The sequence below is a fragment of the Ascaphus truei genome, chromosome 3 (genome assembly GCF_040206685.1).
Source record: "Ascaphus truei isolate aAscTru1 chromosome 3, aAscTru1.hap1, whole genome shotgun sequence".
Taxonomy (NCBI): domain Eukaryota; kingdom Metazoa; phylum Chordata; class Amphibia; order Anura; family Ascaphidae; genus Ascaphus; species Ascaphus truei.
In genome coordinates this window covers 118,020,739-118,045,794 of record NC_134485.1, presented here as the reverse complement: position 1 = coordinate 118,045,794, position 25,056 = coordinate 118,020,739, and the positions used below count along the sequence as shown (strand labels likewise).

Genomic DNA, 25,056 nt, shown 5'->3' with positions numbered 1-25,056 from the left:
GTCATTATTTTTTTTTACTCCCCATAACTTGTTTTGTGTGTGGCTGTAACCAATTACTTCCAATTCTGAGCCAGAGGTAAATTACTGTTTAAAATGTATCTGTTGGTTTAAAATCCAGCTCTTCTGTTGCAGCATTCGGTATAAGTAGATCTGTTGTGATTTATGCTTGCACATTATTTGTTGAAAGGTTGTATTCCCATAAGATCCTCTGTGGCTGTGAAAAAATATTCCCATTAATCGTAGTGAAGTAAAGAAATCGCATTTCCAAGCCGCTGCTAATGAGAGCAAACTTTAATGAACCAAGGTTTTGTGGGTTCCTCCCCCCCCACCCCCCGTGTACAATAAGGGGCAAAGAAGATAAGAGTTAATACCAATTGAATAACTTTACAGCGTACAGTGTTGCAGCTGTGGTGTCTGAACCTGTCCTCAATCGTGAGCAACAAAGCCTATGTATATGGCACTGTGAAGAGGTACAGCTCTCCGAGTGTGAAGCATAGCTTTTGCTTCTGCTTCACTGACCTGTCTATTCGAGGCACAGTTGAGCCTATGACGAGTGTAGAGGCAGGGAGAGCTGCGTAGGGCGACTCTTTACGAAGCAATTCTCCGCTCTGCAACTGAAGAGAGTAGCAGGCAATTAGACTTCAGTTATGCTACGCCATAAATAAAAAGCCATCTTTCATAACAAGTCAGAACTATTCAGTGTTCGTCTTGGACAGAAGATGACGTGGGTGTGATTCAAATTCTTTTCCCAGTGAACAGATATGTGGAGATTATACAGAAACGGTCTAAAAGCATTTTGCCGATTATCGCGTGGGAGGCTTCATTTGTCCTATCCTCTCTGGAAATAAATATGTGAGAACTGTACAAAAGCTACTTCCCAAAACCTCAGGTTCCCTTGGTGTCTTGCACCCGTTATCTTGCTATTGATAGATCACCATAATTCGTGTGGTTGCTTTTCAAATTTCTTTAGATTAAAAACACTGTGTATTCTTTAATATGAACAAATGCAAGTGGAACTGCCTGCAATATATTAATGACATTCATTTGTTTCTCTCTGTCTCGTCCGTCCCCCCCCCCCCCACCCCCTCCAATTATGCCTGCATCAATAAAACTGTATGGATAATAATAGCTTTAATTGATGCCAGGAAGAGTGTACATTTTAGTTTTTTCACAGACATAATAAGTTCATGTGAAAGTATTACTAGCATCAAAGTTGACAACCCCCCATAGCTGACCCCTCATGCTCTCTAGCTTAATCAAATGTTATATTGTGTTTCCAGATAGCTGATCAGCTTCCCTGGATTTTGCTGACGACACAGGAAAGCTTTGCCTGAAGATGGAAACACTGGAGTCTGAACTGACCTGCCCTATCTGTCTGGAGCTGTTTGAAGACCCACTGCTGCTGCCTTGCGCTCACAGCCTCTGTTTCAACTGTGCGCATCGCATCCTCGTCTCCCACTGTGCCAACAACGAATCCGTAGAATCCATTAACGCCTTCCAGTGCCCCACCTGCCGTTATGTCATCACACTCAGCAAGCGTGGCTTAGACGGACTCAAGCGGAACGTGACTCTGCAGAACATCATCGACAGGTTTCAGAAGGCATCTGTGAGTGGGCCCAATTCCCCTAGTGAAACTCGCCGTGAACGGGCTTACGATACAAACAGCAGCATGACATCTAGTGAGAAAGTCCTCTGCCAGTTCTGTGATCAGGACCAGGCGCGGGAGGCCGTAAAGACATGCGTGACCTGCGAAGTGTCCTACTGCGAAAGCTGCCTGAAGGCCACTCACCCGAACAAGAAGCCATTCACTGGCCACCGTTTAATCGAGCCCATCCCGGATTCGCACATCAGAGGGTTAATGTGCCTGGAGCACGATGATGAGAAAGTTAACATGTACTGCGTGACAGATGACCAGCTAATCTGTGCCTTGTGTAAATTGGTTGGGCGACATCGAGATCATCAGGTGGCTGCCCTCGGTGATAGATACGACAAATTGAAGGTAAGAGTTACGGGGCTACACTCACAATTGTTAATTGATGAACACGCTACAAGCGAAGTTGTTTGTTTAAAAATAATAATAATTATATATATTATTATTATTATTTTATTAACTTATAGTACTACCCATGCACACTTTAGAAAATGCATATAATAAATGACTGGGAGAAATGTTTCCACAACATAGAGATCAATATTCGAAGACTGAAACACCAGAATCAAGTTTTGTAACTATACGTATGTCTTGAGGTCACTATGCATGTATTCCACGCAAAAGCTAGTGGCTGACAGATTTAAAATGTGTGTATTCAGACACGGAGTACAAGAAATAGAAAAAACTGTGCAGAATAAGGCTGTCAACACGATACACAAAGTAGGATTTTACAATGTTCCTGTATGTTGTGGTTGGGGACTTGAGACTTCAGACTCAAATGCCAAAGAATTTTTGCCGCAATAATTTTCAGTGCAAACTTTAGGGCATATGTCTCAAGCCGAAGGTGGTGCATTCCTGGATCAAAATCATTGAACCATATGTATTAAATGACAAAATTCCATTGACATTAATACATACAGTACGGTTCAATATGTTTGCCCAAGAAGTGCACCACTTTTGCCTTGATACATAAGAGTCAGTGTTCTGCGTTCAGAATACATGCAGTGGTCACTTTGGGGGTTATTTACTAAGCTCTCTCAGCTGCAGAAGTAGGGGAACCTTGTGCAATAGAATTGCAGCAGATTTATTCAAAGTAAAAATTCCAATTAGTTCTGTTGCACTGATTTTTGCTCCCGTTTTGCAGCCGGGAGTCATTAGTAAATAGACTCCTTTTGTTTGGCCAGGTGACCATATAAGATTTGACCTACTGGTCATGTAGTGTGCTTCAGCTAATGTATTGGTCATCAGGAAGAAGGTAATCACGTTTCTGATACTGCTACTAAAAAGAATGAATGATGGAGAGTTCTGTTTAGGTAAAAGGCTTTGTTTTGTTCGTTTTATTTAATATTAGATTAAAAACATGTAAGCAGGCTTTGCATAAAGAGGAAGAACAAGATAAGCTCAGAAGCTCAAATCAATTGTCCTGAAAATGCCATATAAGTGCAATACTCTTTAATCCCTGCTTGAAAAATGTAATTACAATAAGAATTATTTATACTGACAGTGGGATATTTTGAAATAAGTACCTTGAGTTTTAGGGGGTTGTATGTACACACATGAGTCTCTGTGTATGTATATACATATATAAGTGCTTGTACTAAGTGCCATTTCAATGTTTACTTGCTACTAATTCTTGCAAAATAGAGCTACATCATTTTTCTAAATAATTACCATTAGAAATGGTGCAAACGACAGACAATCCACATACCCTTTTCCCAGAAATTCCTACACTTAAAGGTGGGAGCACATAATCAACGTTACTTTAGTCTGAAAGCGTAGAATAGCTCTTTTGTAATTGTTCAAAATGACTGTCATATTTTTTTTGGAGCAGCGATCATGCGAAATGATGGAAACACATTTTGTGCCAGAATTAATTGTCTAGATTGGACATGTATTCCTGGGTGTCAGGCTCCGCTAATGACTTGCACTCTATCAAAGCAGTGTTGCTAATTATTTTAATAATATATCATCCTTCATTAAACGGGGAACAAAAAAATGCCAATGTAATCTGCCTTCTTTTTATTTTTTTTTTGTAAAGAAGGAAATCTGTTCATTAAGACTCGTACGGTATTCCACCATTGATCGAATCATGTCATGTAAAAAACAAAGACATTAGACAGAAGGCAAAGTATTCTGTCGGTAATTCTGACAAGCCTGCCTTGATTATATACTTCTAAACCAACGTTGACGCTTATTAAATAAGAATAATAAAATAAAACTCGGACCCATCACGTTAAGATATGGATCAAGTATATATTAGGATTCTTTAACCTGTTGGGTACCCAAAGACATAGCTACTACATCCTGGGTCTGACACTGCAGGGGCGGCTCGTTTTTGTAGTGTAGGCCACCGCCTCTTCCGTTCCACTGTTGGTAACAAAGCCATTACGGGACCCGGGGGTGCTTGAATGTCTGTGGCCTTCAGGCAACTCTAAGGGTTAAGAAGGAATGCTGTAAGATAGCCATTTGTAGAAATAGTAAAGGTACATTACATCGTCTGTATGGGCGAAGGGGAAAATGTTACCCCCCACCCCAAAAAATGAATATGCACATTTCATAACAATACGACGTGTCTCTTATCCGTAGAAAAAATGCCATTCAGTACAGTCCCAACCTGCAGACCAGTACAATCACTGAAGGGTTAACTTTGTGTGGCTGCCTATTTCTCATACCATGTAACTAGGGGTGAGCGAATTAAAATTTTGGGAATTGGACACACACCCCGAACCTTGGCAACCCAAGAAAAATTACATTTGGCTACATTTTGCTCGGCTTGCAGGTCAGGGGTGTCTGATTCCAAATATCCTAGCTCACGTATCGCTCTCTACCTGCAGCCCACGGCAGTAATATAAAGGAATCTCCTTTCATACATGAAGAGTTTCTCTATTCATATTTGGAAGGGGTTAATGGGATTGAATGTGGGATGTTGGGTCAGTAGTCATCCTTTTCGGAAACCCCGTTAAAATATTTAGTTGTGTGACTGGATAAAGCTGTAGAAAATTGGTGGGCAACAGGTGTGCGGCCCATGGGGCAATCACCTGTATCCCCCAACTGCTGGTCACACTCGCAATCCGCTCTCCCACTCTCCCCAGTGCAGAAGGAATGGAGATGATGCTGGTGTGGATCAAAACGTCTTCCCATTCCTTGTGCCTAATCACTAGTTCCCTTTGTTATATCTAGCAGCAGTAGAGATTTGCCACTCTCCTTGACTGACCTACATCTACTGACCCTAAATGATGGGTGGCGAGATGTGGCCATAATTAGATCAACACATTTATTTGAATCAGGAATTACACTTTTTTATGAATATACAAACAAAATAGGGATTCCCCAACTCGGAGCTCTATAGGTTTCTCCAATTAAGACATTTTGTACTTTTCTTAGGTATATGTATGTATGTATATCTTTATTTATATAGCGCCATTAATTTACGTAGCGCTTCACAGCAGTAATTAATACACGTGACATAATCATATAAATAACAAATAATACAAATAACACATAATGGGAAGAAGCGTAAGACATAAAAGGGACATTTAGGAAAAGGAGTCCTTGCTCCACAGAGCTTACAATCTAATTATAGGTATATTAGAAAGGAAACTGAGCAAACCTACTGGTTTTGAACAACTATGTCTGGACTTGTATGTAAGGTCAAATTGTAACCATCTCCAGGAAATATATCCCGATTCTAAACTTTCATATATGTTAAACTGGGAAAAAGCATTCGGTCCGAATCACTGGATGAGTGAGAAACCATATTGACCAATATGTGTAGAAGTTTGTTTTGTACAAATATAAAAGCAGGAACAAGCGAACAGCACATTAAACAGACTTGCTGTTTTCAGCATCTTAGTCAATATATAGAATAGTCACAACACACTTTCTTTACTGTGAAAAATCGCCTTTATTGACAGGAAATCAGGCAAACATCCCCAAACTGACATTTCAGGCCCCCATTGATTTTCCTCAGGCCATGAGGGCCTGAAACGTCTAATTTTGGGGATATTTGGGAATCTAAGGATGAAGAAAATCATGATTTTTGACACACAACTATTATTTTTGTTTTTTGTTTAAGAAAAAAATTAAATAAAGCAGGACTCCCTCAGGGAGGCAAGATCCTAACAATTATATGAGTTAAACTTAGAGATGGTCGAACCTGTCGGAATCCTTACCGTGAATTTTCGGCACTGGCTTTATGAAAATTTAATCCGCACACCCGAATCCGAAGGTGGAATGGGTACTACAAAAAATCTGAGAATTTTTGAGACTGATCAGCGGAATTCTGCAGTTGAATGGAAATGGCCAGTCCGCGGCGGAATTGTATTACGGCGAAAATGTCACCCATCTCTAGTTAAACTCATATAGGCTACTGGAAGGGATTGCTTCTGTTCCTGGTTAACCAAAAAAAAAGCCACTCGATCAGGTTTGGACTTATAATTAGTCCTATTTGTAAGGTTCAACGTTTAGGCTTTACAATAAAGATCTAAAAATATTATTTGCGCACACCAATAATTACGGGTGATATCTCCTACTGATTTTCACATGTGCACCCTTAATTATGCTTGGAACCACCAAACCCTTTATAAGTAAAATTCTCTTATCTCTGTAAATAGAATGAGCTTTGTAGGCAGGAGACACCTAGTTCCTTTATATAGCGTGGGATGTTTTTATTGACATGACATATATTCAGTAACCCTACGTTACATTGCTTCACGCCTTTATTGTTTGTACATTATGGCAACACGTTCTGAATATAGCTCAGTATTCATATTCTTCATTCTCATGCTACCGTTCATTGTTCTTTTCATCTATAATAAATACAATGGGCTCTATGTATCAAAGGGCAAATTCCGTTGCAGAGGAGTCATTTTGATAAAAAGGCAGCGCCTGTGTATTAAACTTGAACCGTTTTTGGCTATGTCTGCATCAGTCTGAAACGAGATGAGTGATTTTATGGAGCAAGTGGGAGGAGTTAGGGTAGAGTTAATTTGCATATTGGCACAGATCAATGTGGCCTGCGTTACTTTTTCCCCGATGTGTGGCCTGCGTTACTTTTTCCCCGATGTGTGGCCTGCGTTACTTTTTCCCCGATGTGTGGCCTGCGTTACTTTTTTTCCCGATGTGTGGCCTGCGTTACTTTTTCCTGATGTGTGGCCTGCGTTACTTTTTTTCCGATGGGTGGCCTGCGTTACTTTTTTCCCGATGGGTGGCCTGCGTTACTTTTTTCCCGATGTGTGGCCTGCGTTACTTTTTTCCTGATGTGTGGCCTGCGTTACTTTTTTCCCGATGTGTGGCCTGCGTTACTTTTTTCCCGATGTGTGGCCTGCGTTACTTTTTTCCTGATGTGTGGCCTGCGTTACTTTTTCCCCGATGTGTGGCCTGCGTTACTTTTTCCCCGATGGGTGGCCTGCGTTACTTTTTTCCCGATGTGTGGCCTGCGTTACTTTTTCCCGATGTGTGGCCTGCGTTACTTTTTTCCCGATGTGTGGCCTGCGTTACTTTTTTCCCGATGTGTGGCCTGCGTTACTTTTTTCCCGATGTGTGGCCTGCGTTACTTTTTCCCCGATGTGTGGCCTGCGTTACTTTTTCCCGATGTGTGGCCTGCGTTACTTTTTTTTTTTTTGATGGTTTGCTGCATTGGTTTTCACCGTCGCCTTAAAGGTGGCACAAGCCTTTATATTTTATTTTTTTAGCAAAAAATACTAGCGCCGCAAGAGCCAAATTGTAAAACAGTAGCTATATTCTGCAGAAATATGTTGCATTTAAGACGCAACTGCACCGGTGCTCCTGTACCTCTTGATACATACTCAATTTTTTCATATGCTGGATGTTGATGTGGTTTAAGGGCACACATCTGTAGTAATGCTCACTTTTCTTTAATAAGCATTGGTGTATAACTCATGCTCATCTTGCCACTGCAATCTGCAAACAGTAATGAGGAGGTAGACACAGTGGATTTATTAGTGTTTTTTTTTTTTTTTTCCTTTTTCCCTTAAAGCCATATTTTAGCTGCCGCTGCAAAGCATCATCCTTCAGCAAGGGAGTCTTATTCGTCCAAAATCCAGGGAGCACAGATCGAGTAACCGAAATTTAGAGAAACACCATAAAGTGCAATATGACAAAAAAAAAATAAAGCATATTCCCCAAAGTAATAAAGCAATCCCCAATTCAGTGGCAAAGATCTTCGCTGGTAATGTGGTGTGATGGGAGAGGACTTTACCAAGAAAAGCCAGAGAGAAGATATTAATAGTTTAGATGGTAAAATTATTCTATTGGCGCTTGCCAGCCGCATGTGCGCATGCGTGATCAGCCAGCGCCGATTGCGTGGACGGCAATGTGCCAGACGTTGCGTTGCCATGGCAATGGAACGGTGCGGTGCTGGAGGATGGTGGCACCAGGTAAATGCCTCTGGGTGGCATTTTATAAATCTGCCACTGCTCACATTGTGTCAAAGTTTAAAAGGCAAAAGTAACAAAGTAAAGATGTGAATCAGTCGGAGGATAGCACTCTCAGCACCTCCTCCTCCCTCACGATTGGCATCTCTCGGGAGGGTTCATCAGGAGTATCAAACCTAGTGGTGTGCCTGTGTAAAGGTCTGGCAAGGTAGAAATGAGCAGTAGACTCTTGATGGCACTAGAAAAACATGGTACCTACAGTCAAGAATAGCAGCTCTACTGTTGCTGTTCATTTAGGCCAAATAGCTGCACCGTATTTAATGAAGAAATCCAATATGCCTTCGTAATAATGTATCCTTAGCGATGAATCAAGATGCATGGACAATCTATTTAATACCCATTATCCTCAGGGAGGCAACTGTGTGTTTAAATTGTAGCAGCATTGCCCTGCGGCAGTCCGATCCTCTCTTCCTAATGACACTTTTGTGTTCAATAAATCTCTACGTAATCATTCATTTTACTTTTATCCGCGTCGAGAATGGGCACTTAATGAAGTGTATTACATGTGTGGAAGTGCATGTTATTGTTGATTTTATGGGTAATTAGCCAGCACGACGTGGATGAGAAAATGAAGTTGCATTCTTTTAAACTATTCCATACTGAACATCCCACTCTGTCTTGGGTTAGCACTACTGTACAAGCCATGACTGGACACGTCATGTGCAGTTTGTGAGAATGCCTAGTGTCGGAGAAAGATATGTTCTTCTAACAGTAGTTTTTGTATATTCCCTGCTACGTGAGATGCAATGCCATTTACTGGAACTGGATATAATTTTGTAGAAATAAACCTTTTTGTTTTTGAGAGCACATGCTTCATTGTTAAATCCTTTGTAGTGTATGTTTATTCATATAAAAGCAGATTTTTTTTATTTTTCAGGGCCTTTCTAACAATCTTTGTCATTTTGGAACTCCTGCAATATTTCTTAGGTTATAAACACCTGAAAAATGTTTGTCTATAAATTAATGTTTCCCTGCTGTAAATATTTGCACCAGATTTATGAAAGGAAGCAAGTCCATTGCTTTCTTTGGGGATTTCCTTTCCTTGGGGAATCCTGTGCTGATTTTTTTTTACTAGTTAGGCTCCACTTTTGCAGGCTTGAGACACCTGTAATAAAGAGACACCTGTGTTTGTTCTCTGAGATCTGTTAACAGAAATAAAAATAAGTATGCTATCACAATGGCAGTGTGCTATAATTGACAGTATTATATATGTGTGTGTGTGTGTATATATATGTGTATATATATATATATATATATATATATACATATATATATATACACACACACACACACACACACACACACACACACACACACACACACACACACACACACACACACACACACACACACACACACTATATATATCTCTGTCTCTCTGTCTCTTGAACCTGTCTGGATACCGACTTTAAACAAAAGGGATACTACCCGTAGTGATGGGTGAATGTGTCCAAATTCGAATCCTGTTTTTTAAAAATTATTATTATCTCTATTGAGTCCGTGATTATTCTTACATGCAAATAAACTCAATTGTCACAGGAAATTCGATTTGTGACCATCAATTTGCCCATCTGTAGGTATGAGGGAACGCACTGTGACGGCCGTGGTAACTGATATTGACTTTAATGGCCACTATCGCGGGATCATTGTGCGTTTACTCACGGGCGCTTGACTCCCGTCCTCGAGCCCCCTCAACAGGTCAGGTTTTCAGGACATCCCAGCTTCACCACAGGTGGCTCAATTTGGGGCTGTTGGTCATCTGTACTGAAGCTGGGCAATCCTGAAAACCTGACCTGTTGAGGGGGACTTGAAGATCAACATTTTCTTTTGACTGCATATATTGTGAGCCTACGGCTGGGATTATGTATGGTCCCTGCGCCACCGCGCGCTCTCTTGCAGCCCAAGCGATTTGTGAACTTCGCTGCAGGAGATTGTAGACGCGTGGCGGAGGCGCGGGCGGACGCATCACAAAGCTGGTTCGCCCTTATTGGCTGAACCAGCTCACGTGCGCCGACGTCACTCGGCAGCCGCCTGGAAGCACAAGATTTTCTTGTATGCCGAGAACACTGCAGCTTCATGGCGCTCCTTTGCCGGCAGGTGCGCAGGCAGAGGGGAAGCTGCCATTTCAAAATACAGCACAGTGCTTGCCGTGCGCGCGCACGCAGCGAAGCCGGCACCATAATCCCAGCCTAAAAGTGCAGAACCCACCCGCTCCTTTTGTATGATCCCTGTTGTTGGTTGGCTAATCCTTTAACATAACGTCTTAGGCAGTCTTTTCCATGGCATTCTGTAGATGTAGCCAACTTCTTTGGAAATACATGCATCTTCCTTTATAGCAAGAATTTAAATTGGATCACAGCGAATACATTTTTGGGGGCGGTCATTTTAAAACGTGAAGTTGGAAACGCACAATAAATGCTTTAATTTATGTTCCCCCCCCTCCCAAAAAAAAATACTGCCATTAGTTAAATGCAGTTGCAAAATTTAGAGAACACCGCTCGTTTTGTCATGTTTCAATCATGTTTATGATGTCTCCCTGCACAACTTCCCTTCATGTCATGACATTTGAGTCCTGACAGAGAAACCTGGGACAGACAGCTGGGTGCCTCGTGCCTAGGGAAGAACTGCATTGATATGTAACGGAATTGACTGTACATGTGTGCTTTGAGCAGACACTAGTTCCCCTTTCTGACAGGCTTGTCGAGTGGATATTCGTGTCGCCTCTCGCTGGGTATCTGTCAGATGGATGGCACAGATGCCTGGAGAGGTGGAAGAAATGCAGGCTGTTATTGTGAATAGAGGCGAGACTCTGGTTCCTGCTGCTCAGTGTAAATACAGGGCTGATTGATACAGCATGTATTCCATATCTAATCCACATCGACCTTTACTCCAAGAATCATATGACTGTGTAATGGAGGCCAACACTTTCTTTATAATTACTGTACATTTCATATGAAACTGGTTAGAAACTGACATAAATATGAAATGGGTATTTTGTTTTACTTAGACATTTGCAGCTTTAATATCTTCTTAAAGCTGCAGTACAGTTTGCATTGCTTTTTTGTTGTTGTTGTAGGGTTGAAGCAGGGGGTCTCGGAGCTGAACCCCATTAATTTCAGCTCTGGGGACCCTTCTTCCAGAGATTTCTCTGAAGCGGTGCCTGTATTTCTGCAGCCAGGGAGCTTGTGTGCTTAACATAATGGCGGTTTTAAAAATCCTGCGTCACCTAGACCTCTGAACTTCAGAGATACCCCCCCCTTCTCCCTATGGAGGTAAGTATCTCTGAAAGCAGATGGCCCCTGGAGCTGCAATTATTGGGGTTCAGCTTCAGAAACCCCCTGCTTCAACCCTAAAAATATTTTAAAATAAAAGCAAGAAATGCACTTGGATTGCTACTTTAAAGTTTGTCCATAAATGCCCAGTGTTTCTGTCATGGGAATGCAACATTTTCCATTAACACTGCACCAACACCTGCTCATTCTACCTGGCAACAAATTCCATACCAACAGTGGGATAATGATGTACTCCTGATTTTGGTTTCCATTAGCTGGTCTGTTAGCATAATCGGGTAGGGTCTGAATAAACACTGGTCTGGATCAGTATCACTGTCGACCTGAAGCTAGTTGGCAGGTAAGAGCTATAGGGGGCTGTGACAGGGTGAATGAAAATGCAAATGCTGACTTCTTTTCTAGAGAAGGGGTGGAGGATCGGGCTTCAGCCGTGCGTGGCCCCAGCCACACACTAACAGGGGAGGAATATGACAGGGTAAATGAACGTCACCAGCCATATGCCTGGAAAACCTATGTTTAGGCTTGCAGTGCAGCAGTGACAAGGTTAAGTTGAGAAGGACTGCTTAATTAGTCTGACCCCAGCTGCATAATCAAGGTGTTAAAACCCCAGGCTGTACACACATGCAGGAGAGCTGGTGAGGAGACAGGACTGAAAATGCTGAAGAGATTACTGCTGTAAGGTCTGTGTTGCAAAGTACATGTGTGATGAACTGTCGGTCTCCTGCATACAAAAGAGAAGCTGCCTTATTTTTGTTTTGTCTGCTAAAGAGAAGCTATTTTGTTTTGTCTGCTGAAGAAGAAGCTATTTTCTTTTGTTTGCTGATGAGAAGCTATTTGTTTTTGGTGTGCTGTATGTTTTAGGGCTCAAATAAATAAGCCTTATCCAAAGAACCCGCCTGTGTGGTTGCATGTACCCTGCAACAGGGGCAAATCGCTAAGATGGCCAGTTCCTTTGATTCACGGATCACTCTTCAAAACATAAATTTGTTCTTTGCCTCTGAAAAAAAAATCAATTGAATATAGAGACAGCAGACAGACAGAGAGAGAGACAGCAGACAGACAGAGAGAGAGACAGCAGACAGACAGAGAGAGAGAGAGCAGACAGACAGAGAGAGAGACAGCAGACAGAAAGAGAGAGACAGCAGACAGAGAGAGACAGAGACACAGCAGACACATTTTTTTAAATTTGATTTGTGGGTCTTTTTAAACAAAAAAGTCTGTACAAATTTGCAAATATTATTATTATTATTTATTTTTTTGTAAGAATTTAGTTTTTCTCTCTCATTTTCAAATGTTTGGGGTAGAGTTTCAATTCCATTGTCTCCTTTCAACCCCACCTCACCCCGAATATTCAATTTTGTACATAGTCTGAGTGGTTAAAGCAGCAAAACGTGAAATCTTAAAAGATTCATGTCTCAGACAGGTCTGCAACCCTGTTTTCCCCCATTATTTCTTAGCATACAGCGCTTCCACTGCAGCAAGGGATTCTGGGTAGTGACCTGTAATGAGCACACAGTATCACCTTTTGCTTCATGTACATTTTAAGATGGACCCCTATAAGTTTATGCTGGGTATTACAGCAGGCATAGTGCCATTTCTCAGAGCAAAAGTTTAATTGACCAAACATGTTTTCTACCAGTGCATGGATTTTTTCCAGAATATGGTATGTTGGGCTGACACATTATACATAGGTGGTGTTAATATCATTGTTACTATCTCCCCTGTGAAAACTGGATGCTCCAGTGAAGATCAGAAATATGCTGCTAGCTTTCCAACACGAATGCTTGTACATTAATACAATTGTAGAGATAATTGGGGTTCAAAGATACTAATTATTATTCTTCATGTTGTTATTATGTTGTGGCTAAATAGATCTTTTGACTTTCAAGTCATAAAAAGTCAAAGATTGGCTGTATCTTAAAGCAGCAATACGGGTTACATTTTTAAAAAATATATTACTGAATTGACGCAGGTGATCTGAGCTGCTGTGTTAATTTTAGCTCTGGGGACCCCCTGCTCCCAGAGATATTTACTTGCTTACCTCCGTAGAATGTGTGCCTGTATCTCAGTTTAAATGTCCCATTCACGAGGGCCAATTGGAAGCCGAACCGAATCTCGTCACAACTTCTTACTGGCCTGCAAGATGCGGGACATTTAAGTGCCGCCATTATGTTAGGCACTCATTTTCTCGGACTGCAAAGATACCAGCACCCCCTACAGAGGTAAATATCTTGGGAAGCAGGGGGTCCCTGAAGCTGAAATGAATGAAACCAGCAACCTTATTTGACCCTGGTCTTTTTTTTAATATTTAGAACAAGGGTGTGCAAAGTGGGGGGGGGGGGAGGAGGGGACAGGAGATTTTCCAGGGGGGAGCAGCGGCAACTGAAGTCACGCACGCTCCCCCAAGGCATTTAAATGAAACCGCGCAAGGCCTCTACAGCTTCTCCTACCTGGACTTTGTCGACACGTCGCCATGGTAACCCGGCATCAAATGACGCAGTGGGGTCACGTTGGCACGTAATTTGACGCCGGAGCCGAGCAGGAAGGGGGGCGCGAGCCGGAAGGTGAGCAGGCAGGGGGGCGCAGGATCAAAACTTTGTGCACCCCTGATTTAGAATAATCTTATGTCTATCCCAAGTATTTTTTAATTCCCCATCTATTTTAACCTCTACCACCTGCTATTCCAGGAACCCACCGCCCTTTCCGTAAAGTACTTCCGCACATTCCCCCTGAGCCTGCCACCTTCCCTCTTCAGAGCACGACCTCTTGTTCTAGCACTTCTCTTCCTCTGAAATCTGCTTGGACATATACGATTAAGGCAGGATGAAAACAGATATCGGACTAATCAGTAAGCAAATTGTGGAAGTGACAGCGAAGATTTTAGGCCTGTAAATGCTCTGACTTAATTCACAAACCTGTTGGATAAGAGAAAAAGGTCACATCTTACCATGCCCTCAATGTTCAGAAGCGTTGTTGTTGGTCCCACAAACCAACTAATATTCTATCTGTTGGAACATATTTCCCCGGAAGCAGTTAATTTCCTTCCTGAGCAGCAGTTGTAGGTCAGCAAAATATCTGAGCTCGGTGGAGCCATCGTTCTAATTTCCTAGTGCACGGGGAGTGTGTCTTATGAGCTACAGGAAAATCTAGGCTGTGAATCTATTGCTCGACTCATTTACTCTAATCAAGAGAAGTCTTGGGTCACTTGAACAGTCGTGCATTAAATCGCTGTTACACTGCCAATTTATTTGTGTTATATACTTTTATGAAGTCGTCCAGCAGTTTTTTTTTTTCTTCTCTTTCTTTTGAGCTGAACCACGCTATTTTCAGCTATTTACCAGTGACTTTACAGGATGTAAATCACCCTCCAGGGGAAACAAAATGGCTACCAAATCTCAAATAAGAAACTGCTACATCATTTGTTGTGGCTTTCTGTTGGACGGCCATTTAAATCCCCTCTGGAAGACCCCCTGCTCCCCAGTTTCAATCCTGTACAAAATGGGGGGTTAGGTGGGATTACTGCTTTAATTAATTGGCTATGCAGAGTTTTTTGTAAGCAGAATATTATACTTGATCTGGTATTTACTGTTGTACGTATTAGATTAAAGGATTTTGCTAATTTATTTTAATGCTAATAAACATATTAAACAAATGGCAGGGAATATGTGCTTTAACTTTAATATATAATACTTTGTGTGTATATATATATATATGTATATATATATATATATATATATATATATGTGTGTGTGTGTATGTATATGTATATGTGTATATATATATATATATATTATACATGTAGAGGTATCAGTACCGTGTTAGCCGAGCTTCAATAATCAAAAAATAAATAGATGATACCGTTCTGTGGCTAACGAAATGCTTTTATGTGTGCGAGCTTTCGAGATACACTGATCTCTTCTTCCGACGATGTTACAATGAATGAAGCAAGCAAAGGGAATACTTAAAAACAGTGTCTCTTGGAATGTTGTCTGTGCTTGTCCTTCCCCCGGTGTGGATGAGATTTATGGCTAGAGGTGTTAAATGGTTCCTGAAAGAAAGTGATGTAAGAGTGTGTGTGTGTGTATCTGTGTGAATATAAATGAATGGAGAGCCCACCGTGTATACAGTGCTTTACAAAAGGGGTGTGTGGAGTGGGAGTTAATAAAAATGGTGTGGGTAGGTGTGGAAATGTGGGAGATAGTGGCATAACTAAAAGTGTGTGTGGATACTATGTGGTCCCTATTGGTGTATAGGGATGGAAAAACAAGGAGTATTGGTATGTGTAAGAGACAGCTGTGTGTGCATACATATAGCACAGTATGTACAGACATGGTCTTTAGCGCTCATGGGAAGAGAGTTCACTTGTGTCAGTAATGACTCATAAAATTGCGATCCCTGTTTAGGCCACCGTTAAGTGTCCCGAACAGTTGCATAAATTTGTATTCATGCAACCGTCTCTCTTTCGGTGTTTTAAGATTACCTTTGAGTATGGCAACCCTCAGATCGCGCTGTGCCTAAGTCCGAGGGGAATCCAGCTGCACGGCTTCTGCAGAATCTGTTCCACAGGTTACACCAAATTTTAAAGTCAAAAGTATATATATTGCTACTCCTACTTCCTGCATGTATCACACACTTTCTAGTTAGGGAAGAAAGAGGGTGTGTGAAAGAGAGAAAAAAAGAGAAAAAAAATTAATCCGTTTCCAGATGCGATTCCATTTGCAGATTCGGATTCTGAATCCGTCGGGCAGATTTTCAGTGATAGGGGGAAAAAAATGAATCTGCATTTTTAACTAATCCATGGAATTCCTCAGATGAATGGAAACTGCTAATCCACAGCGCAATAGGATTGTGGCAAACATGTTACCCATCATTAATAGTGATTGGGCTACGGTCACACAAAATGAGTAAAAGTGAAACAGGCCTTCATAAACAGATCCAACCCCTTAACTTCACTAGTGCTGCCTCAAAGTCCAGTCCCATGTAGAATCAAATCGAACGACTATCAGTAATTTATGTATATTTAGTGTAACCCTTCCTGCCTGGCTCCCTAAGAAGGTTACATTGCTGTGCTGTGTATGTGGCTGCTCTGCATGGGTTACCTTGACTCAGGGTTCTGGATTCAGGCGACTGAGCGATGAGGTAGCAAGGTTGTATAATAATAAGCGCCAGGAACTTCTATAGCACAACTGTCATTTATTTGTATCCCCAAACATGGGCCATTCATCCATACTGTATATAGACACATTGCACTGTATTTCACATCGGACATGAGTACTGTTCTTCGATCAGTGCCCTTGCTTAATACTTGTTTAATACTTGCATGGACGTACATATCTTGTTCCTTTAATGTGATAAGACCGGGGCCCCTCCTAATCGTTGTGGAACTTCTTTCCTCATTATTACTTAGGTAATACTAGGCCCATAGGGGATCCTAGCGGGACCTGTATACGTAACCCAATACCTTTAACCGTTATGGTTACTGCCACTTCAGCCTTAGAGAAATGTACATGCAGATCTGCGTTGAGATCCGATCCACCGGCACCCGGGACTCCACGTTACTGAGGCCCCTCTAGCGCATGCCGTTTCATACTTAACACTGATCTTGGACTCCCTTAGTCTTCTCCAGGGATCCTAACTGACAAGGATACTGTCCCTGTCTAGAACATAAAGTAGGGGGGCCCTGGTCTATTCTATTACCTTAAAAACATGGCTGTCTACTTATCTCGAGCCACGGACCCTCTCCTCATGTCCTCCTGGAACCTAACCTTTCGGAACTGTGTCCTTAAAAACTCAGGTTGGCTTGGCTTACACTAACACTTCTAGCAAACCTTTAGAAGGGGGTTTACATTAGTTAAAATCTGACAAATATAAATTATACTTTTCCCTTTGCTTGTACTAGGGTCCTAAACGGTGGATTATTGTAAGTTTCCAACAAAAGATAGAAAAGCCCAATGCTACATCCAATGTGACAAAATACATAGTAAATAGTATATAGTTAAATACTTCAATCATAATATTCTCACGAGTTAGGGTCATTTAGTTAAACCCTTTGGCCAAAGCGTTATAAGCCTGCAAGCCGCGTCAAGGCATAACCAAATTTGCAGGTACTAACACTAAACTGTGAAACCTCTCTTTTACCTCTGTTAGAGGGAGAATGACTGCAGTGGGTCTGTCCATACAGCAAAATGAAAAAAAACGTCCTTACTTTAAAAAGTGGGGAGGGGTCTGTGAGGAGGGGCCACTAACCTCCAAACAACCGATACCATTTGAAATTGAAAATTTCCTCAAACCCATTGACAAAGTAATTAGATTTATGAACACCTTCACCCACCCCTTTTATTTTTAAATGAGCTCCCAGTCCACTGTTCAATATGCTGTGAAGTAGGTTGTCCATGTTAGAGATGGTCTGAGTTTGATCCAAAGAAATGCATTTCAAGGCTTCCCTGACTTGGAGAAATGGGACCATAGAGAAGAGAGGCGCGGATAAGCTCAGTGAAAAACCACTCTAAATATTAATTTGCAGTGATTACAACCATTGTCAGGACAAATGTTCTTGTATATATGTATATATATAATGACAAAGGACCCCCTTTTCGCAGGGCGTTCTGACCTTTTGTCTGGGCCTCGCTGTAACACACAGTCTTCTAGGGTAATTCACACACAGACCAAGTTCAGCATAGATGCAAGTGTGTTTATTTCTCTAACACATCAGCAGGTCAGTAAAACCACCTTAAAATAAAAGTCAAAGATGGTATCCCGTGAAGGAAAGTGCAAACAGTGCACAGCTTGTTGAACCGGAAAAAAGACGGTGGCTGGATCAAGGACTAGTTTTAAAATATAGTCTATTGGGTCAACCGAACAAAACACTCTCACAAGGAACTGTGAGAGGAACTTCAGGGGTTCCTCTCACAGTTCCTTGGGAGTGCTTTGTTCAGATGACCCAATAAAGAGTATATTTTTAAACTAATCCTTGATCCAGCCACCGTCTTTTTTCCGGTTCAACAAGCTGTGCACTGTACTTCACGGATACCATCTTACCAAATCAAATGGAACAGCAGCACACTGATTACAGGATAAACTCTACCAATGTGAGTACTGTACTTCAAAACTTCAAGTTGCTCGTATTCTTAAACTACCTTCAAGCTAATCTAGTCTAGCACCACAGGAGTGACTTCTATAAGTTTATTAGCGGGGTCTGGTTGTTCATTCATTTTGGTCAGCTCAGTCATCCCACTACACTGACTTTAATTCTGTCGTTTCTCCACCTAATTGGAACATTATATATGACTAGCTACACAAGCAAGAATCTCATTCACAAGAAGTCTGTACTCATTGTTGATACTTTGTTCATACATAAAGCTACACAATGATCATCTGAATTGCTACATTTTTGCTTCATGAGGTTTTATGCTCACTTTTGAGCCTGGATATGGGAGCTATGCTCTAATCTCTTCTATTAAAATAAAAGTCCTTGCTCTTCTTGAGCACTAGCTATACACAGATCACCCTGCCTGCAGTTGCCCACTTACCAACTAAATAGACATAAAGCTTAGCAAATGATAAGTAATTTTACCTTGCAGTCTTCCACACTCTCCTGGCTGGTTTAGCGGTGGGGGGTGTGGGGTGGGGAGGGGGAGGATTAGGAGAAGAAGAAAGAGCTATTCAGTTTAAAACACTGACCCAGCTGAGCTGCAATTAGCTGGCATGTGGAATTTCAACAGATAACTGGAAATGCTGGTCTGAAACTTTTAAAGCAGCCGCCTCGGCCTGCTGGTGCACCGGCCCACCCTGCTCTCCGGATACTCTGCCTCAGGGACCCGTACCATGGCTTGCAAGTCTCTGAAAACTTGTACAGTAATCTTTCCTGGAAAAATACTGTTTAGCAGGCTAGGTTTTATATACCTACATTCAATCACTGAACTACAGTATGTACCCTTTCACAATATGTATAATACATATATTGGTTTTTTAAATGCCAACATCCAAAAGTTAGTTCAATGTCGTATATAATGTAAAATATAAGCTTGTCCTATGATCTGTCCTCATCAAGGCAGACGCCTATATGGCTTTATTAATAACTAATTAATTCCCTACTGCATAATAAGCATACCATAGACCAGTATTTTTCAACAGGGGTTCCTGGGAAGCCTTGAGTTCTTCTGGCATCCCTAAAGTGGTCCCTGCAAATTTCATGTCATTTGAAAATTGTACCAAGCACAGAAGAATTGACAATACATCTGATCTCAGACACACAATTATTGAGGGTTGGGGTTCCTTACAATGTATCTGATCTCAGACACGCTATTAGAGAGGGTTGGGGTTCCTTACAATGCATCTGATCTCAGACGTGCTATTAGAGAGGGTTGGTGGTCCTTACAATGCATCTGATCTCAGACGCGCTATTAGTGAGGGTATGAGTTCCTTACAATGCATCTGATCTCAGACGCGCTATTAGAGAGGGTTGGGGTTCCTTACAATGCATCTGATCTCAGACACGCTATTAGAGAGGGTATGAGTTCCTTACAATGCATCTGATCTCAGACGCGCTATTAGAGAGGGTTGGGGTTCCTTACAATGCATCAGAGAGGGTATGAGTTCCTTACAATGCATCTGATCTCAGACACGCTATTAGAGAGGGTTGGGGTTCCTTACAATGCATCTGATCTCAGATGCGCTATTAGAGAGGGTTGGGGTTCCTTACAATGCATTTGATCTCAGACGCACTATTAGAGAGGGTTGGTGGTCCTTACAATGCATCTGATCTCAGACGCGCTATTAGGCTGCGGTCCCAGTCACTGCCACAGCGCACGGCTCGGCGTGCGCTGTGCTATCAAGCCCCGCCCCCAGTCCGGCCGGTCCCAGCCCCTACCTTGTTGCGCACCTTTCCCCAGCGGTGCGCGACAGGTTTTCTGGGAGGCAGGAGAATTTGGACTCAACATCTGCGACGGAGATGTGGCCACGCCCCCGCCGGCGGTTCAGCCAATAAGGGCGAACCAGCCGCGGGATGTCATGGCCACGCCCCGCAAACCCACAGCCACGCCCCCTCCTGTCGCAAACCTTCCCTCTCCCCCCAGACCGCAGATCACGGTGTAGCGCTGTGCACGCGCCGCCCCCCCCGCCGGGCGTGCGTGCCACAGTGAAGACTGGGGACTCAGCCTTAGAGAGGGTTAGGGTTCCTCAGAATTTCACAATAGAATTATAGGGTTCCTTAAACAAAACAAAAAGTTGAAATCCACTGCCATAGACATTTAAATGTTATATTGTATCTTGTCTGTGGGTAGAGAACAGGATTTCCTTATCAAGAATGAGGGAAACGGCTAATATTGGAGATAAGATAAACACGGAAACATTGTCTGAACGTTTTGTTTGGATGATTCCAACAAAAATACATTTTTACTGTGTGAATGTTGACAGTTTGATTCAGTTAGAAAAAACTGCATCACGTGTCATATAATCTGATTTGTAGAGTATTTCCGAGGAGTAGCATTGTACTTAAGTGTTATTTTATTACCATAAAACAATTATATTGGTGTTTGCAATCAAGTGTAATTACACAGCCATAACAACCCCCCCCCTTTTTTTAATTTTTTTTAATTTTTTTTAATTCTGGGCTTTAAAAGATCATGCTCAGTGACTGCTATTTTCTGTTTTGTAAATTGTACATTTTATTGGTTAGAAAAAAATAAACCCCTTTTTTGTGTCAACTGAGAATTGAGGTAGATCAGCCAGCATAAATTAAAGTTGCTATGTTGAACACACACACGTACACGTACACGTGTATATCACCTGTTAATTTATTTTCTCCCGGTGTCTGCCGCTGGGGCACGCTCTTCTCCAGGCGTCGTCCTGTGCCGCTCCTGCTGCGCTCACATGGTCCTTAGTCCTCTTCTCCTGCCGCGCTGTCTTTCTCCTCTTCTCCGCTCTGGTGGTACTCAGTCCTCTGCCGCCACTGTCCACCTCCTCTGCTGTTCTACTCCTGTGGTCCTCCTCTTCTGCTGCCGCTGTCTTCCTCTGCTCCCAAACGTGCCCGCTAGTAATTTCAACTCGCCGCGGTCGATCGGATTTGCCGAGCCCTGTGTGTGTGTGTGTGTGTGTGTGTGTGTGTGTGTGTGTGTGTGTGTATATATATATATATATATATATATATATATATATATATATATATATATATATATATATATATATATATATATATATGTATATGTGTGTGTGTGTATATATATACACGGAACTGATACCTCTACATGTGTATATATATATATATATATATATATATATATATATATATATATAGTGTGTATATACAGTGTTCGACAAATCGCCCAAAAACCTACTCGCCCAACCAAAAAATCTACTCGCCACCTAGTCCCGCCCCCAACCCTAGTCCCGCCCCCAACCCCGCTTTAAAATAAAATATATAAATAAAATACATTTAATAAATTCCTAGTCAGAACAACATTCATTTTTGACAAATGTATTTATTGTATTACATTATACTACAATTAGTCCTTGTTGTGTGTGTGTGTGTGTGTGTGTGTGTGTGTGTGTGTGTGTGTGTGTGTGTGTGTGTGTGTGTGTGTGTGTGTGTGTGTGTGTGTGTGTGTGTGTGTGTGTGTGTGTGTGTGTGTGTGTGTGTGTGTGTGTAAATGTCAGATCTAGAAATAAAAGCCAGATGTGAATGACTAGTTTCCTGAACCCCTTAACCAGTGTCTGGACGTCCCCGCTTCATAATATCTAAAGCAGCAATCCCGCCTGGGATCTTACCTGATCTGCAGTCCCTCAATGTACAGGTACCCTCATTCCCGCAATGTTATAAGTTGGAGGGGATGTGTTCCCTACCCGTCTTCTGGGTTAGAGGGTATTCCGATGTCTTCCGTGTGAAGCTTGAGTCAGATCTGGAAGACAGCAGTATAGGTTATTTCGGTGTAGTATAGGACAAGCAAGATATATAGGCTAAATAAGAGATCCAGAGTGTGGGGAGAGAGAGAGAGTGTGGGGGGAGAGAGAGAGAGTGTGGGGGGAGAGAGAGAGAGAGAGAGAGTGGGGGGGGGGGGGGAGAGAGTGGAGGGGGGAGAGAGTGGAGGGGTGGGGTGACAGGGTGATGTGACACTTCTGGTATCCTACCCACACACACTCCCACGCACACACGCGCACACACACACACTCTCCCATGCATGCACGCACACTCTCCCATGCATGCACGCACACTCTCCCATACACACACACACACACACACACACACACACACACACGACAGGGGAAAAAAGAGTAAAAGCCGCGCGACCGAGCACCACCACCACTGCCCCGCTCGCCCCCCCGCGACCATCTCCAGCCCCGCGCGGGGATCAGGAAGTGGCGCGGGAAGCCGGGGTAAGCGGGGAACACCCCCAACCGGCTTCCCGCGCGGGAAGGAGGTGTCCCCCCCTTCTCGCGATACCCGCGCGGGAAGCTGGGGGGGGGGGGGAGAAGGAGAGAACACCTCCGTCCCGCGCGGGAAGCTGGGGGGGGGGGGGGAGGGAGAAGGGGGGGACACCTCCGTCCCGCGCGAGAAGCCAGGGGGGGGGGGGGGGAGAAGGGGAGAACACCTCCGTCCCGCGCGTGAAGCCGGGAGAACACCTCCATCCCGCGCGGGAAGCCGGGGGGGGGGGGGAGAAGGGGAGAACACCTCCGTCCCGCGCGGGAAGCCGGGGGGGGGGAGAAGGGGGGGACACCCAAACTGCAATCTCCTAGCCAAGAGAAGGGGGAACAGGGAGAGAAGGGGGAACAGGGAGAGAAGGGGGAACACCTGGCTCGCGTGGGGAGTAAGGGGGCTTGCAGGGAAGGAGAGTAAGGGGACTTGCAGGGAAGGAGAGTAAGGGGGCTTGCAGGGAAGGAGTAAGGGGGCTTGCAGGGAAGGAGTAAGGGGGCTTGCAGGGAAGGAGTAAGGGGGCTTGCAGGGAAGGAGTAAGGGGGCTTGCAGGGAAGGAGTAAGGGGGCTTGCAGGGAAGGAGTAAGGGGGCTTGCAGGGAAGGAGTAAGGGGGCTTGCAGGGAAGGAGTAAGGGGGCTTGCAGGGAAGGGGAGTAAGGGGGCTTGCAGGGAAGGAGAGTAAGGGGGCTTGCAGGGAAGGAGTAAGGGGGCTTGCAGGGAAGGAGAGTAAGGGGGCTTGCAGGGAAGGAGAGTAAGGGGGCTTGCAGGGAAGGAGTAAGGGGGCTTGCAGGGAAGGAGTAAGGGGGCTTGCAGGGAAGGCGTAAGGGGGCTTGCAGGGAAGGCGTAAGGGGGCTTGCAGGGAAGGAGTAAGGGGGCTTGCAGGGAAGGAGTAAGGGGGCTTGCAGGGAAGGAGTAAGGGGGCTTGCAGGGAAGGAGAGTAAGGGGGCTTGCAGGGAAGGAGAGTAAGGGGGCTTGCAGGGAAGGAGAGTAAGGGGGCTTGCAGGGAAGGAGAGTAAGGGGGCTTGCAGGGAAGGAGAGTAAGGGGGCTTGCAGGGAAGGAGAGTAAGGGGGCTTGCAGGGAAGGAGTAAGGGGGCTTGCAGGGAAGGAGTAAGGGGGCTTGCAGGGAAGGAGAGTAAGGGGGCTTGCAGGGAAGGAGAGTAAGGGGGCTTGCAGGGAAGGAGAGTAAGGGGGCTTGCAGGGAAGGAGAGTAAGGGGGCTTGCAGGGAAGGAGTAAGGGGGCTTGCAGGGAAGGAGTAAGGGGGCTTGCAGGGAAGGAGTAAGGGGGCTTGCAGGGAAGGAGTAAGGGGGCTTGCAGGGAAGGAGTAAGGGGGCTTGCAGGGAAGGAGTAAGGGGGCTTGCAGGGAAGGAGTAAGGGGGCTTGCAGGGAAGGAGTAAGGGGGCTTGCAGGGAAGGAGAGTAAGGGGGCTTGCAGGGAAGGAGAGTAAGGGGGCTTGCAGGGAAGGAGAGTAAGGGGGCTTGCAGGGAAGGAGAGTAAGGGGGCTTGCAGGGAAGGGGAGTAAGGGGGCTTGCAGGGAAGGGGAGTAAGGGGGCATGCAGGGAAGTAGAGTAAGGGGGCTTGCAGGGAAGGAGAGTAAGGGGGCTTGCAGGGAAGGAGAGTAAGGGGGCTTGCAGGGAAGGAGAGTAAGGGGGCTTGCAGGGAAGGAGAGTAAGGGGGCTTGCAGGGAAGGAGAGTAAGGGGGCTTGCAGGGAAGGAGAGTAAGGGGGCTTGCAGGGAAGGAGAGTAAGGGGGCTTGCAGGGAAGGAGAGTAAGGGGGCTTGCAGGGAAGGAGAGTAAGGGGGCTTGCAGGGAAGGAGAGTAAGGGGGCTTGCAGGGAAGGAGAGTAAGGGGGCTTGCAGGGAAGGAGAGTAAGGGGGCTTGCAGGGAAGGAGAGTAAGGGGGCTTGCAGGGAAGGAGTAAGGGGGCTTGCAGGGAAGGAGTAAGGGGGCTTGCAGGGAAGGAGTAAGGGGGCTTGCAGGGAAGGAGTAAGGGGGCTTGCAGGGAAGGAGTAAGGGGGCTTGCAGGGAAGGAGTAAGGGGGCTTGCAGGGAAGGAGTAAGGGGGCTTGCAGGGAAGGAGTAAGGGGGCTTGCAGGGAAGGAGTAAGGGGGCTTGCAGGGAAGGAGAGTAAGGGGGCTTGCAGGGAAGGAGAGTAAGGGGGCTTGCAGGGAAGGAGAGTAAGGGGGCTTGCAGGGAAGGAGAGTAAGGGGGCTTGCAGGGAAGGAGAGTAAGGGGGCTTGCAGGGAAGGAGAGTAA

General features: G+C 44.1%; 1 protein-coding gene across 7 annotated transcripts in view; it reads left to right on the top strand.

Moving 5' to 3' along the window:
* Positions 1-25,056, top strand: part of MID1 (midline 1) — a 463,742-nt gene that overhangs the window by 326,853 nt on the left and 111,833 nt on the right. For 6 of the 7 annotated variants that reach the window (XM_075589406.1, XM_075589407.1, XM_075589409.1 and 3 more), the window contains exon 2: positions 1,281-1,999. The exons of the other annotated variant lie outside the window; for it this stretch is intronic. In XM_075589406.1, the coding sequence (XP_075445521.1) occupies positions 1,337-1,999 (663 nt within the window). In that variant the 5' untranslated portion in view covers positions 1,281-1,336. The remainder of the gene's footprint in view (positions 1-1,280; positions 2,000-25,056) is intronic. 7 annotated transcript variants of the gene reach the window in all.